This window comes from Parasteatoda tepidariorum, chromosome 2, assembly GCF_043381705.1.
Source record: "Parasteatoda tepidariorum isolate YZ-2023 chromosome 2, CAS_Ptep_4.0, whole genome shotgun sequence".
In the NCBI taxonomy this organism is placed as follows: Eukaryota; Metazoa; Arthropoda; class Arachnida; order Araneae; family Theridiidae; genus Parasteatoda; species Parasteatoda tepidariorum.
Genome location: NC_092205.1, coordinates 97,518,517 through 97,531,671, shown reverse-complemented (window position 1 = coordinate 97,531,671; position 13,155 = coordinate 97,518,517). Strand labels below are relative to the sequence as shown.

At 33.1% G+C, this 13,155-nt stretch overlaps 2 protein-coding genes across 2 annotated transcripts in view; both read left to right on the top strand.

Annotated features, from left to right (window-relative positions):
* The window catches only part of LOC107438163 (galectin-4), a 104,308-nt gene that overhangs the window by 37,114 nt on the left and 54,039 nt on the right, over window positions 1–13,155 (top strand). The window lies entirely within an intron of this gene.
* The window catches only part of LOC107438162 (uncharacterized), a 66,764-nt gene that overhangs the window by 27,067 nt on the left and 26,542 nt on the right, over window positions 1–13,155 (top strand). The window contains exons 10-18 of the mRNA XM_016050373.3: window positions 1,941–2,011; window positions 3,430–3,529; window positions 3,672–4,008; window positions 4,609–4,880; window positions 5,572–5,750; window positions 6,560–6,763; window positions 8,402–8,500; window positions 11,537–11,773; window positions 12,262–12,463. Of these exons, the coding sequence (XP_015905859.2) occupies window positions 1,941–2,011; window positions 3,430–3,529; window positions 3,672–4,008; window positions 4,609–4,880; window positions 5,572–5,750; window positions 6,560–6,763; window positions 8,402–8,500; window positions 11,537–11,773; window positions 12,262–12,463 (1,701 nt within the window). The remainder of the gene's footprint in view (window positions 1–1,940; window positions 2,012–3,429; window positions 3,530–3,671; window positions 4,009–4,608; window positions 4,881–5,571; window positions 5,751–6,559; window positions 6,764–8,401; window positions 8,501–11,536; window positions 11,774–12,261; window positions 12,464–13,155) is intronic.

The window sequence follows — 13,155 nt, the reverse complement described above, 5'->3', positions numbered from 1 at the left end:
GGGCTTCTTACCGTGACTCCCCGCGTAGTAAATGGTCACTGGTGCAAGTTAAATCTGTCTAGTCACAAAGTCCTCCATAACAAGTCCAACCTCTGGGGGTACTGATCCAGGAGTTATCTTGTCTTCTGAATTGGGTTCAAAATTACAAGGCTACAGAGTAGAACATTAGTAGTCGTAAGCTCAAAATAAAATGGGTCTGCTGTTCAACGTCGGTTATAAAATAAAGTAAAAAAAAATGAATAGATAAAGTTCCGCGATTTCTGAGGGGATAAAGCGTTCGCCTCCCAATGAGGTGAATCGGGTTCGAATCCCAGCGATGGCTGGTTGATGCAAATTCCGTATTCGGCTTGCACCAATCACAGTGCTGTCCTGAAATATCCTCAGTGGTAGACGGATGACGTCTCCTTGATGATGTTAGAGTCTCCTTGACATCAGGCTAACCGTGGGAGGTTCTCGTAGTCCTCCTCTCTATGTAACGCAAATGCGGGTTAGTTCAACCAAAAAGTCCTCCACGAAAGCAAATTTCTCCCAATACTTGATCCAAGAGTTCCCTTGCCTTCTGGATCGGGTTCAAAATTGCAAAGCATTGAGCATTAGAAGTCGCAAACCCCAAAATTGAGTCGGCTGTACAACGACGGCTTTAAAAAAAATCAAATGAATAGAGAAAAGTTGAAAGGCGATTCATAGAAACATTTCATCAAGCATTTTTCTGATTTCAATATCCCTCATTCCGACTTCCTTACTAGTATATCGGTAGATTTCTGTTTAGTTGCTGTTTATTCTGGTATTATCAGACCTTATTCTGCAATCCCTAATGTGTATTTTTATTTCACTTTTGACAAGTATTGTGGAAATAGATATTGAGGGCAGTAATTACGTAGTACCTTCTATGACTCTTTTAGCAATGAACTCAATAAAAAAACAAGCGTAAAAAATGTTTATAGTGTCACAGAAAGGAAGCTTTATAACAATGATAGCGACTATATACGTTGCAGAATGATTCAGTGGCGATTGAGTGCATTGAATAAATAAATCATATTTAATAACAAGCAAATTTAATAAACAATAAATGGTACGAAATAGGGCTCACCAATAAGCTACCCAGTTTAATCCATTGCCTGCCACATAAGTGATTACAGAGTTATTGTGAGTGATTACAACGCATTCTTTTGGTCAGGCAGAAACTCGTAACACTATATAAACATTTCATATCCCTTTTTTCATTTGCGTGTTTATGTAAGGAACTGTACAATAATAAAATATCACCATTTTTTAAATATATTTATGTTTTTAAGATGTTAGTGAATGTTGATTTCAAAATTTAAGTATAAAATGGTACACTTTTTTTGAAGAAATTCCTCTAATTTAAAAGATCTTTTATAAATCAAAAGTTATTATTTGAGCTCTCAGAAATACTTTCTTTTCATTAGTTTTCTAAAGCAGTTTTATTTTTGATTTAAATTCTAAAAAATGCAGAAACTAAAAAAAATTTTCAGCATCAACACTTCTTATTTATTTATTTAAAATAAAAATTTTCGAACAAGGAAAATTTTAACTTCTTAAATTAAGTCATTTCTAAGAGTTCAAGTAACACTTTTCGTGTAAAGGGGCGACTAAAAACGCATATAAAAATATTTACAAATAATTTTTGTTAATAACCTTAAAAAAATCGTTTTTTTTATTTTAATTTTTGGATAATTTTATTTTTTATTCAAAGAATAAAGACCTAAAATACGTTTTGTTCCTTTAAAAGGCAACATATGAATAAATTGCCGATTTTCTAGAAATAAACATTCTTAAATTATAAACTTTCTGTGGATACTGCATGCATAATGTCTGAAATAATTAACGATATAAACGAGAAATTTAAATATGCAATCTGCAAACAGTTGTAGTAATATGAGTTTTTCTAAATGTTATGATTTTTATTCTACTGTCAGAGTCTCCATATCCAGCAAGAGCATCTGTTGCGTTGGATGTCAATGGAAATATAAATTCAATAAATGATGAGGTAATTACAATTCTAATTCATATTTTCATGCATGATACAAATTATAATAAAGCGATTTAATATACTTTGAGGGAAAAAAACATTCGAAAATCGATAAACGTGATCTGTTGATAAAAAAAATATAGTTAAAAATATATAGAGTAAACATGGAAAATAATAAAGATTAAAGAAAAGAGAAACATTAATTAAAATAAAGTATTTAAAAAAGTTATTTTAAAAAAATATAGAAAAGCAGGAAAACAAAATAAAGAAAAGATGTACCTATTCTTCATCTACTCACACGATTATATACACAAAAAGGGGTGCTTTCTAATATTGTATCAATATAGCTAAAGTAAAAATACATTAGTGTGAGGAGCACGGAACAGTTATAATAAGATGGTAAAGTAGTAAAATGGAAATAGGGTAAAATGGTAAAGTTGGTAAAAATGGGCAAGTGGTCCAGATAAAAGGGAGTTTGACAAGGCTACAATCAATAACAAGATTAAATAAGCATATATTTATATTATCTCTTAAATTGACGATCACTTTTTATTATAACACAAGTTTCAAAAGATTTCTTTACCGCCAAAAATTATAAAATATTCGCAAATTGTCCACATCTAAGTTATCGATGTATATTTAATATATATATATATCTACTAGGGGGCAAAGCCCCCTGTTCGCTACCGCTCACCAACCCCGATGATTGCTTTGCAATAATTGTTTTTTCTTGCCAGAAANAAACCATTAGTCAGACCAGCTGACATAATATGTAAAACCAATTTTAAAAAATGGTAAAGCATTTAAAATCTGCAACAGGATAAAAGTAAACACACTCCGAAGGCAAAAACGCCCAGGTGTGCCGAAGAACAGTATAAAATCTGAGGTACATGACTAAAAAGACATTACAATAAAACAGGAGTAAAAAAAAAAAGCAAAAATACAGTTTAAAACAAACAAAACCTGTAAACATGACAAAGCAGACTAAAAACAAGACAGTTATAATAAGATGGTAAAGTAGTAAAATTGAAAAAGGGTAAAATGGTAAAGTTGGTAAAAATGGGCAAGTGGTCCAGATAAAAGGGAGTTTGGCAAGGCGACAATCAATAACAAGATTAAAAGACATTAAAAGTTGTTATTATTATTTTGGACCAACACCTCCTCGAGCGTAGTTTTAATAATTTGTTTAATGATATTACGGCAAATGATACTGGCAAAAATTTGATGCTCGTTCTTCTCGAGGAAGTGTTNCACCATCATTAGAATTTTATATATAGTAAGATATACAATATCTGATCTAAACGTATCTTGTTCCGGACTAAATTAACCTTTTTTTGAAAATTGCATAGATATATATTCAAAATGTGTTATAACAATTCCATAAAATCGAAACGTTTAATTTGAGCTAAATCTTAATGTTTCTTTTCCGTATCTAGACCAAAGAAATTAACAATGTGGAGAAAAGTACTGCCTTCAAAATGCCGAAGAAAGCTCTTTTTAGAAGTCAACCTTTGTTACCACCACCCAAGTTGAAAAGTAATTTTATATCTCTCACATTACAAAGGGGTGTCATTATTTAAATAAGGAATCGTAACCTCTACATGTTTGCCTATTTTTTAGGCAATTTTCCAAAAATTATTTATATTTGTAATTTGAAAGGGATTTGTTATTTGTATAGGACTGGAAATCAACTCAGCCAACATCAAACGGTGGGTGCGTGAGGAAGATTTAGAGAAGCTGGAAGATGCAGTGTTAGAAGGGTTTGGAGAAAAGGTGGCCCTTCAGAAGAGTGAAAGTGAGAAATTGCAGAAGTACATCAACGACCAGGTTCCCTTGTTGGTGAGGAAGATCGAGGCCATCCACATCGCCGTCACAAACGACGACATCACGGAGCTTCAGAACCACTTACAGGACACCGACCACATGGTCCTTGCGAAAGATCACTTCGGCATGGCTCCAATCCATCGGGCCGTCCTCATGAATAAGCGGGATACCCTCGCTTTTCTCATAGACAGGTGCGAGACAGTGTGTTTTGTATAATGTTATTTAAGATCATGATGTTTCATCACACCAAGAACCAAACGTTGTGCATGATATTTCATTACCCTACTTTGGTGTAAAGTAGTTGCGACCAATATTTGATGTTGAGACAAACTAAATATTTTTACAGTCAACAAATAGAAAAATTTTCTTCCAACTAGCAGTTTAACTCAATTTTGTCAAGTTAAAATATTTTAATGATTTTTATTAATTACCCATTCTTTTCCCACCCTCCCTCCAGAAGAAATAACTTAATCGATTGGATGTCATAAGGAACATTACTGTTGGAGAAAATAAACTGCTTATAACGTTTTAAAATATAGTAAAAAAGTGAAACTTAAAATTGTCTTTTTATGCAATCAAATATAATAATTGTTAGTTTTATTTTTACTCTTTCACTTTTTTCTTCACACGTATAATAATAAAATTTTAACCTTTTGCTTACGGTGCTTGGCAAGATGAAGCCATTCTGGTCCCCTTATTGTATCAGCCGTAAGCAAATAGGTTAAAATAAAAGTTTGTTTTCCTAGTTTTTTTTTAAATAAAATGCTTCCTTTTTCTTCTGTATAACCTAGGTTCCCAGAAACAGTAAATGCTCGTGACAAAGAAGGTCGTACCGCTCTCCATTATGCTGCCGCTATGTCCAGAGAGCCGAATGGAGCTTCTAACTATTTCAAGACCTTACTGGAAGCGGGGGCAGATCCCAGAATTCGTGACAACCAGGGTCGCTCTCCCGAATACTACAGAACTCACCAAGTCCCCATACCACACAAATTGAACCTACAACAAAAGAAGAAACTCAGGAGTAAATCGGAACCTCCACTGCACAAGGCAAAAAAACTTCCCGGTAGTTATTATTGAAATATTGATCATTTGATTATATGTTCTTTAAAGTATCAATCATTTAATTGTGTAAGTTTGAAGTATCGAGCATTCAATGGGATACCTGCAAGTGACGCAGTGTGGATATCTTGATCCTGATTGGTTGTTGAAACGTGTCATTTGTTTACTTTAGCAACTGTTTTCCTATATTCTATTTCGGGTAAACCAAGCTGGGCAAGTATCAATTTTCTTAAATGACACATTCTAAATTCTTTTGCAAAGATTTCCCTATATATTTACCCAGAGACTTAACACAAAGACTGGCGCGAAGCCATGTGGAACATAAACCTACCAATTATGCATCGAAATTGCCAGGTACATAAAACAAAAATATGTCTAGGATGCAGTAGAAATTCATAAACAAATAACAGATCTAAGTTGAGTAAAAGATGTAGACGAGAAAGAATTATATTTCAACTAATTCGATGTGCAATATGGCTCTGTATTTAACTTATCGTTAATTAACTTTCTAACTTATGAAGAGAAACTTAGATATGTCATTTTGCTGATAGAGATTTGCTGGCTCTAACGTCATAGGTCACGTGTGGGTATGGGAGGTCTTCTTCTTGAAGTGCAAGTACCCAATTGTGCATTTTAAAAATATCGCTAACTGTTTTAAGTATTATTAATTTTCGAAGTGTTTTTTGTTTCTTCAGGAATCAATGGTGGAGGTCTTCCCCAGGTGACAATGGACAAGATAACCGGATGGTTTCAAAGTGGAGATGTGGACAGTATCCGAGAGTTTGTGAGTGATGGATACGGGCAACATCTGGTTGGAAAAACTTCCTGGAATGAGGACGTAAGGCAGTACATCAAAACTCTACCCTCCCATCTGGTAAATATTATATCGCCTTAAGAACAACTTTTTTAGCTCCAATATCGAAGTAAATGAATGCTGGCAAAAGAGTTTAGGGTGTTACCTACTACCTGAAGTTACCTAAAGTTACCTAGTAAAATTTTATGGATGACAAAAAGAATAAGCTTTTGAAAGAAAAGTTCTTTTTCAGAGAGAAAATTTCGTTCTTAAAATAAAGCTTATTCTTTTTCTATGTCGCCATTCAAGGAAAACTAAACTTAATACAAAATGAGAATTTCACTTTTTCCATCAGTTCCTCTTCAAACTCTTTTCTTTTTTTTAGAAAACAGAACATTTATTTTTGAAAATAAAGCTTATTCTTTTTCTATGTCATCAATAGGGTCCGGAAAGAGCACAAAATCTTTATGCTCATTCCGGACTGAAGAGGCATAAGTAAGAAATTGATTTTGAGATCTGCCACAAATCACCGCGGCAGGGCTGATAAATGAAAAAAATGGTTTTAGTGTTCAGGAAAATATGCTAAAATTTAGAATTATTTATTGATTTTATATTTCATCCAAAGAAAATGTCTTGACAAATTTGCGTTTTATTTATTTATTTAAAGTTAAAACTTTTTTTTAAAAAAAATAATGAAAACATATATTTACCTAATCAGTAAATTTTTCAATATATTAAAACTTTAGTTCAATAAATATTCTTTGAGATCGAAATAACATGATCTTAAATCTTTAATCTAAGTTTAAGGCATTCAAACAAATTGCGACCCTTTTGCTTGGTGAACCTACTGTGAAAAATTAACGCATTGTTCTATTTGTGTGTTTGAATAGTTGAGCGTGGGATCTGCTTTCCATGCTGTGGAGAGGGGTGATAGAGAGTCTCTGGAGAAGCAACTCCAACACGATGACTCACTCCTCCGTACCAGGAACAGTGATGGAGTCGCACTCATCCACTCAGCAGTCCTCCATGATCAACTCAACATCATCAATTATTTCCTCGATAAATATCCTCAACTACTCAATCTCAAAGACCGGGTGAGACACTCAATTAACTTTTTTCAACATTCTTAATCCGTAAGTTTGGCACATTTATAAGAAATGCGGACGATTTCTTATAAATATGCCAAAAACGTTAACTAATCATCGTTTTAAACATATGGAATATTTTATTAAAGGTATCTATACTAACCCTGTGACATGGGTCGGGATAGCCTGGTTGGTAGGGCACTGGACCCATGTGTAAAATATCGTGGGTTCGATCCCTACCGGCCGAAGACTTTCCGTGTAGTAATGACTGATGCATGTTAAATCTGTCGAGTCACAAAATCCTCCATGCTCCCATAACAAATCAATACCTCTGGGGGTACTGATCCAGGAGTTTCTTTGTCTTCCTGATTGGTTCAAAATTACAAGGTAAAGGAGTTGAACATTTGCAGTCGTAAGCCCAAGATAAGGTCGGCTGTTCAACGACGGTTATAAAATAAAATAACCCTATGATACGAGCCGTAGTGGCTCAGGGGATAGAAATTTTGCCTTTCAATGAGGTGAACCGGGTTCGAATCTCGGGAATGGCTGGTCGATGCGAAATCCACACCCAGCTCGCTCCGACCACAGTACTAACGTAACAATATTCTCATTGGTAGACGGATCATTCGTTAGAGTCCCCTTGTCGTCGGGGCTAACCGTGGGAGGTTTTCATGGTTTTCCTATACCTGTAACTCACATGCTGGTTAGGTCCATCAAAAAGTCCTCTATGGAGGCAGATTTCTTCCAATACTTCATCCAGGAGTTTCCTTGTCCTTTGGATTGGCTTCAAAATTACAAGATTACGGAGATGAATTTTAGCTGTCGTGAACCCAAAGAATTGTTCGACTGTACAACGACGGTTATATATATATATAACCCTATGACTTGGGGATAGAAAGCAGTAGTTATAAAATTAATTACTTAATTTATAGTCATTTAAGTTTTTGTTAGGCTCCTTCTATAATCATAAATAAACAATATTTCGAATAAAAATCTTAAAGCGTTAGTTTTTTCGAACTTATCAATTGTACAAAAAATAAACGTAATTTAATAGATAAGAGCCAAAATAATGAGAGATTTTTTAAAAAAAATAAATTCAGTACTTTACGTAATCAATCCATACTGGTAAATAAGTACCCAAATAAGTGATGATGCAGTAATTTAGTTAAAAAGGAAATGCCCAAACAAGTGATGCTTTAACTCACAGAAAGCTTTATTTGTGTACCGATATGTTGACAGTGGATCCACAACTATACCTTTGAGAAATCATTTTTTTGTTTAGAGTGAATAACTGGTTCATTAAAGAATGACAATTTAAAATTAATGTTGTAATAATATATTTATTTTTCCCTCTATATTGTATTCTTTTTCGTATTTAATTGTCGTTAATTATCTATAGAGGTGTAAAAAGCACTATCCATTCTAATGTACGCAACCTTTATAAAAAGGTTTTGACACTTGTTCAGGTAAATTTTGTGTAACACATGATCACAATTTTTCCATTCTGTAATATGTTACCACCATTTACCAGTCTTTGAACGGCTGGATTCAAACTCCCGTTCAGACAACTATGAGTCCAGCGCCCTGACAACCCGGCCTCTCTTTCTCTCTTTAAAACTTCTCTTATAATTATTGTTTGTTTTTCAGATGGGTCGGACGCCCCTTCACGTAGCCGGACAACAAAGGAATCAATATCTCTATTCTGTGTTGGCCGCTGCAGGAGCTGATCCAATGATCTTGGATCAGGTAACTTTATAAAATATCATTTTTGTTTGCATATTTTATAATACATAATGTGTGCTCTTTTTGGAGCAAAAACAGAAACAATTTATTTTTGTGTTTTTTGTACCTACTTATTACGCTGAGTTTGGTATTAACAGTTTTTCTTTCTTTCTCTAAAGTGCTTAAACTCGTTATTTAATTTCACGACAATAAATTTTGTGTACCTAGATAAAGTCAAATTAGTTTATTCATTTCATATTAGAAAAAGAAATTTAAGCTAGAAACATCGAGAAGTTTCATAATCTTCTCAGGAGGATTGTCTTTTTTTTGATAAACATGGGTTCCACAACAAGTACGTGCCTATTGATTTTTCCTCTTTTTCTTAGTTTCATCAATCTTCATCTCCCATTATATTTATTTCACACTATGATTTTGTTATTTAGAGAATGTTTTATCACAAGTTTTAGTTTAATTGACCCAGCATAACCACCTTCTGCTTTTTTTTAAAATTAAATTATACATTAAACCCAGTCCATTGCAGAGAGATTCCATGCTCCATCACTAGCACACAACTAACTTACACGTTGTTCTTGAATTAAGTTCAAAAAAGAAAAAAATGCGTTCTAAAAATGTAACGCATTTAATTCTGTGACATTATTTAACTAAAATTGTCAGAAGCGAATAAAAAGGAAGTAACAGCACCATAGAAGTTCAAAATTATCAAAAAATTAGATTTTTTAGACTTTGTGAAAATTGAAATTAAGGATTTTATCTTTAAAGTGGAAAGAAAAAAATTATACGAAGGTGACTGTTTTTTTGAAAAATTGTAGGAAAGTTTTAAAATCGAAATAGAGACTAGAAAAATACTTTCTCGTCAACCTAATATGCTTTATTCTCAAAATGGTTTTTTCTGCAATTTTTGTATACTTTAAACTGATCCTCGCACCACAAGTTTTTATTAAAAAATTTGGCAAATTGGTCTTAAACAAGTGTCCTAATCTTCTCAAGCATGTGTTTCATAATGCATAATCCAAAACTGAGTAACGTGTGCTAAGAAAAGTAAAATAACTAAAATTTAATGAAATGAACGCTGAAATTTTGATGGAAAAAAACCCCAAGAAACAGATTTTAAAATCCATTATTCATTAATTCATATTAGTTTTACATAAAAATTAATAAAGATCAAGAAAGTTAAAATTTTGAATGAATCAAGAAAGTTAAAAAAATTAACGTAGACTAGATAGGGTAAACCAATCAGTGAAGGAACATTTCATATATATTTTTTAAAAATAAGAATTTGAAAGTTTTTCTTTAGATTGATAGGTAACAATAGCTTACTGCCAAACAATAGGAAGTCATATAGCAATGTTTTGGATTACCTGGTCAAATAGACTTCTCTGGAAAAATTTTTGAATTTGTTATTATCTCTGCAACACCTTGTTTCTTTGAAAAAATTATAAGGTGAGTGTTTATATTTATATGTTTGAAGTGGAATTAATTGCATGTAATAGTTTTATTTTTGTCACTGTGAAAAGGAGAATTCAAAATATAGTTATTGAAGTTACGTTTTATTTTTTTAAAGCATCATAGCATAATAAAGTACTGAAGTACTTTATTCACTGGATCACCAAACGATGAAAAACCAGTAAAGGAACAAGTGTTCCTTTACTGGGTTTTTTTCTAAGTTAATGAAAATAAAAGATAAATTTTATTTTACTTGTACCTTTAGTGATGTTCCGCCTCAAATGTATGTTAAAAATACGAAAAACAACTTCTAATCAATGAGGGAGCAGGCATGTTCCTTTACTGAGCATAGATTTCTCAGTGAATGAACAGTATGTGTTAATATGTTGACGCTTTAATTTTCAATTCATGATTACAAAAAAAAAGTTAACATTTTCCAAGTATTTATATGTTATAATTTCAAGAATAGGCATGTTTTTAAATATTTGTATGGCTTATAAATTCATAAAGGGCATTAAAAAATAAACAAAATTAAGTGTTCCTTTACTGGGTGTTCATTCACTGGTAAGAGCCGTTCCTTCGCTTGGTCTTCCTACTACTTGTTATTTGAACCTCCAAAACTTTAAAACAATATTATGTAAGTTCTCTACAATTTTTTTACATAATTTGCTATTAGTAACAAATATGTTGACTCTGTCATTTAACTAAACTTACGAATTTTGAACTTAATATGATTTTGTAAAAGGCTAGCCAAGCTTAAGTGTTCCTTCACTGGTTAGCTTACCCTATTTAATTTTTTTCAAAACTGATTTGTAAATTTATTGCAAATTAAGTGTCAAATTTAATTTTTTTTTTAAATGATTTTTATATTTCATTTATGATAATTCCAAAATATGATGATAATAAATAAATGTTTAAATATTTAAGAATTTCGAGAAATTTAGATATCAACGTAAACTCTCTTCTCAATCATTTATAAAATGCTATCGTATTTTGTAATATTTATGACAAAATTATCGCTATGCAAATATTAAACGATAAGATAATTAGCAATCACCATAATATTCCAAACCAGAAATCTTCAAATGAACAGCATGGAAAATGTAGGTAAAAAGCACGTTACTTATGAGTAATAAATTTAAAAAAGAAACAAAGATATACATCATGGGTCAAATCATGGGTTGCAAAAACTGTCTCCATGGATGTTTGTCGTCGGACTTGATTTTCATATCCTGCCTATATGTACGTGTTTCAAGACGTCACAAAATACTTTTCCTTCTTCAGTATTCATATTTATATTGGAATCACCGTCAAGACAGTCATTATACGTTAATAATTAAAAATAATTTAAATTATAATCACGAAAATGCATTGAGAATGACTGCTAGTGAAAAGAAAAACAGCAGCGGTAGCCATAGCAACGCATGCAGTGACGACGCATGCGCACTGTTTACCATTGCTATTGAACACAGCTGAAATGTGTGTGGACGCTATCAGATCCAAACCAAGACCCATTTTTCCATTGGGTAAAAATTTTGCATTGATGACTCATTACAATACGGAATTTATTATGAATTTTTTTGAAATTTTTTTTAGAAAGGAAGAACAGCAGAATTTTACATGAATTCAACGAATAAGATTACCAACAAGCCAACACACATCTCACCCACTTCATCATCGCCAGAAAATGACTCTTCTGACGTGAAAAGCCCAGAAGACGATCAGCCTCCCGTCAAGGAAAAAGAGGAGGAAGAGGAAGTGATTGTGGACGACAAGGAAGAGAAACAGCCGGAAGAGTTGTTACCAACTGAAGAGCACACAGAAGATATCCAAGTAAACACCTTCACTATTTTACAGTGGCACATAACATTCAATAAGTGGCACATAGGATTCAATGGTGCTATTGAACGTATGCTTTAACTAGAATTGGGTGACACACCAATGTTTCGTAAAATATTTTGAGGATGTTTCTCAAAATCATCATTCCCCACTTTTCACTTTCCTTCAACAGTCAAACAGATTATTTTTTTTTAAAATTAAATTTCGCTTTTTTTCCGTAGAAATTCATCAGACTTTCGTAATTTTTTTTCCAACTTACAGTCCCTGGCCAAATTATTAGACGCACTATAAGATTCCATGTAAAATTATAATTATCGGACGAAACCGGTTTGCATTTGTTTTCGCACCTGTATCAATTGTTTAACATTGCAATGCGATACGTTAAAAATAATAAGACAAATAGGAAGTATATGAAAAATCTCCTGAATAAAAATCCTTTAAGTGTATATTTAAATACAAAGGTATTGCTCCATTTGTTTCAGGAGGAGAAGAAGGAAGAAAATGAGGAGGAGAATGAGGAGGAAAAGGAAGAGGGAGAAATGGAGAAGGAAACAGGAAAAGAAGAGGAAGAGGAGATAGTAGGAATAGAAGAGAAGAAAGAGGAAGAAGCTGAAGAGCCAGATTCAGCTGAAAAGGATTTTGACTCACCTCCAGAGCAAGAAAAGAAAGGATCTTCCAGTTCAGGTATGTGATTGAGAGGGGCATTCTTAGTGGAGGGACGGGATAGCCTGGTTGGTAGGGCACTGGGCCCATGTCCAAGAGTTCGTGGGTTCGACCCCAGGCCGGCCGAAAACTCCCCGTGCAGTAAATAGTGGCGGATGCACGTTAAATCTGTCGAATCGCAAAGTCCTCCATGTTTCCATAACAAATCAATACCTCTGGGGATACTGATCCAGAAGTTTCCTTGTCTTCTGGGTGGGTTCAAAATTACGAGACTGTGGAGTTGAACATTAGTAGTCGTAAACCCAAAAATTGGTTCGGCTGTTCAATGACGGATATAATATAAAAAAATAAAATGGCTTTCTCATGGTACAAAAAAAAATCTAGTCAACGCTTTAAAATGAAAATTATAATTCCATATACGAAAAAATACCTCTAAAAAAAACTTGAGATAAATACGTATAGTAATTTATCCCTTAAGAAAAATAAATATTTTTATTATTAATCTATTATCATTTATTTGTTTTAATTTTCACACTGCAACATATGATGACGAATAAGGTAACTAAACAAATGTATGTAAATATAGTTCGTTCACCAGGAGTTGGCACTTGACTCCGCCTCCATCATGTGGTATCCGACGATACTATGTCGCTGTTTTTGGGAGAAGGATGTGAACAATTCTGAACAAGGTTGCTATTTGTCAATCGTATGAC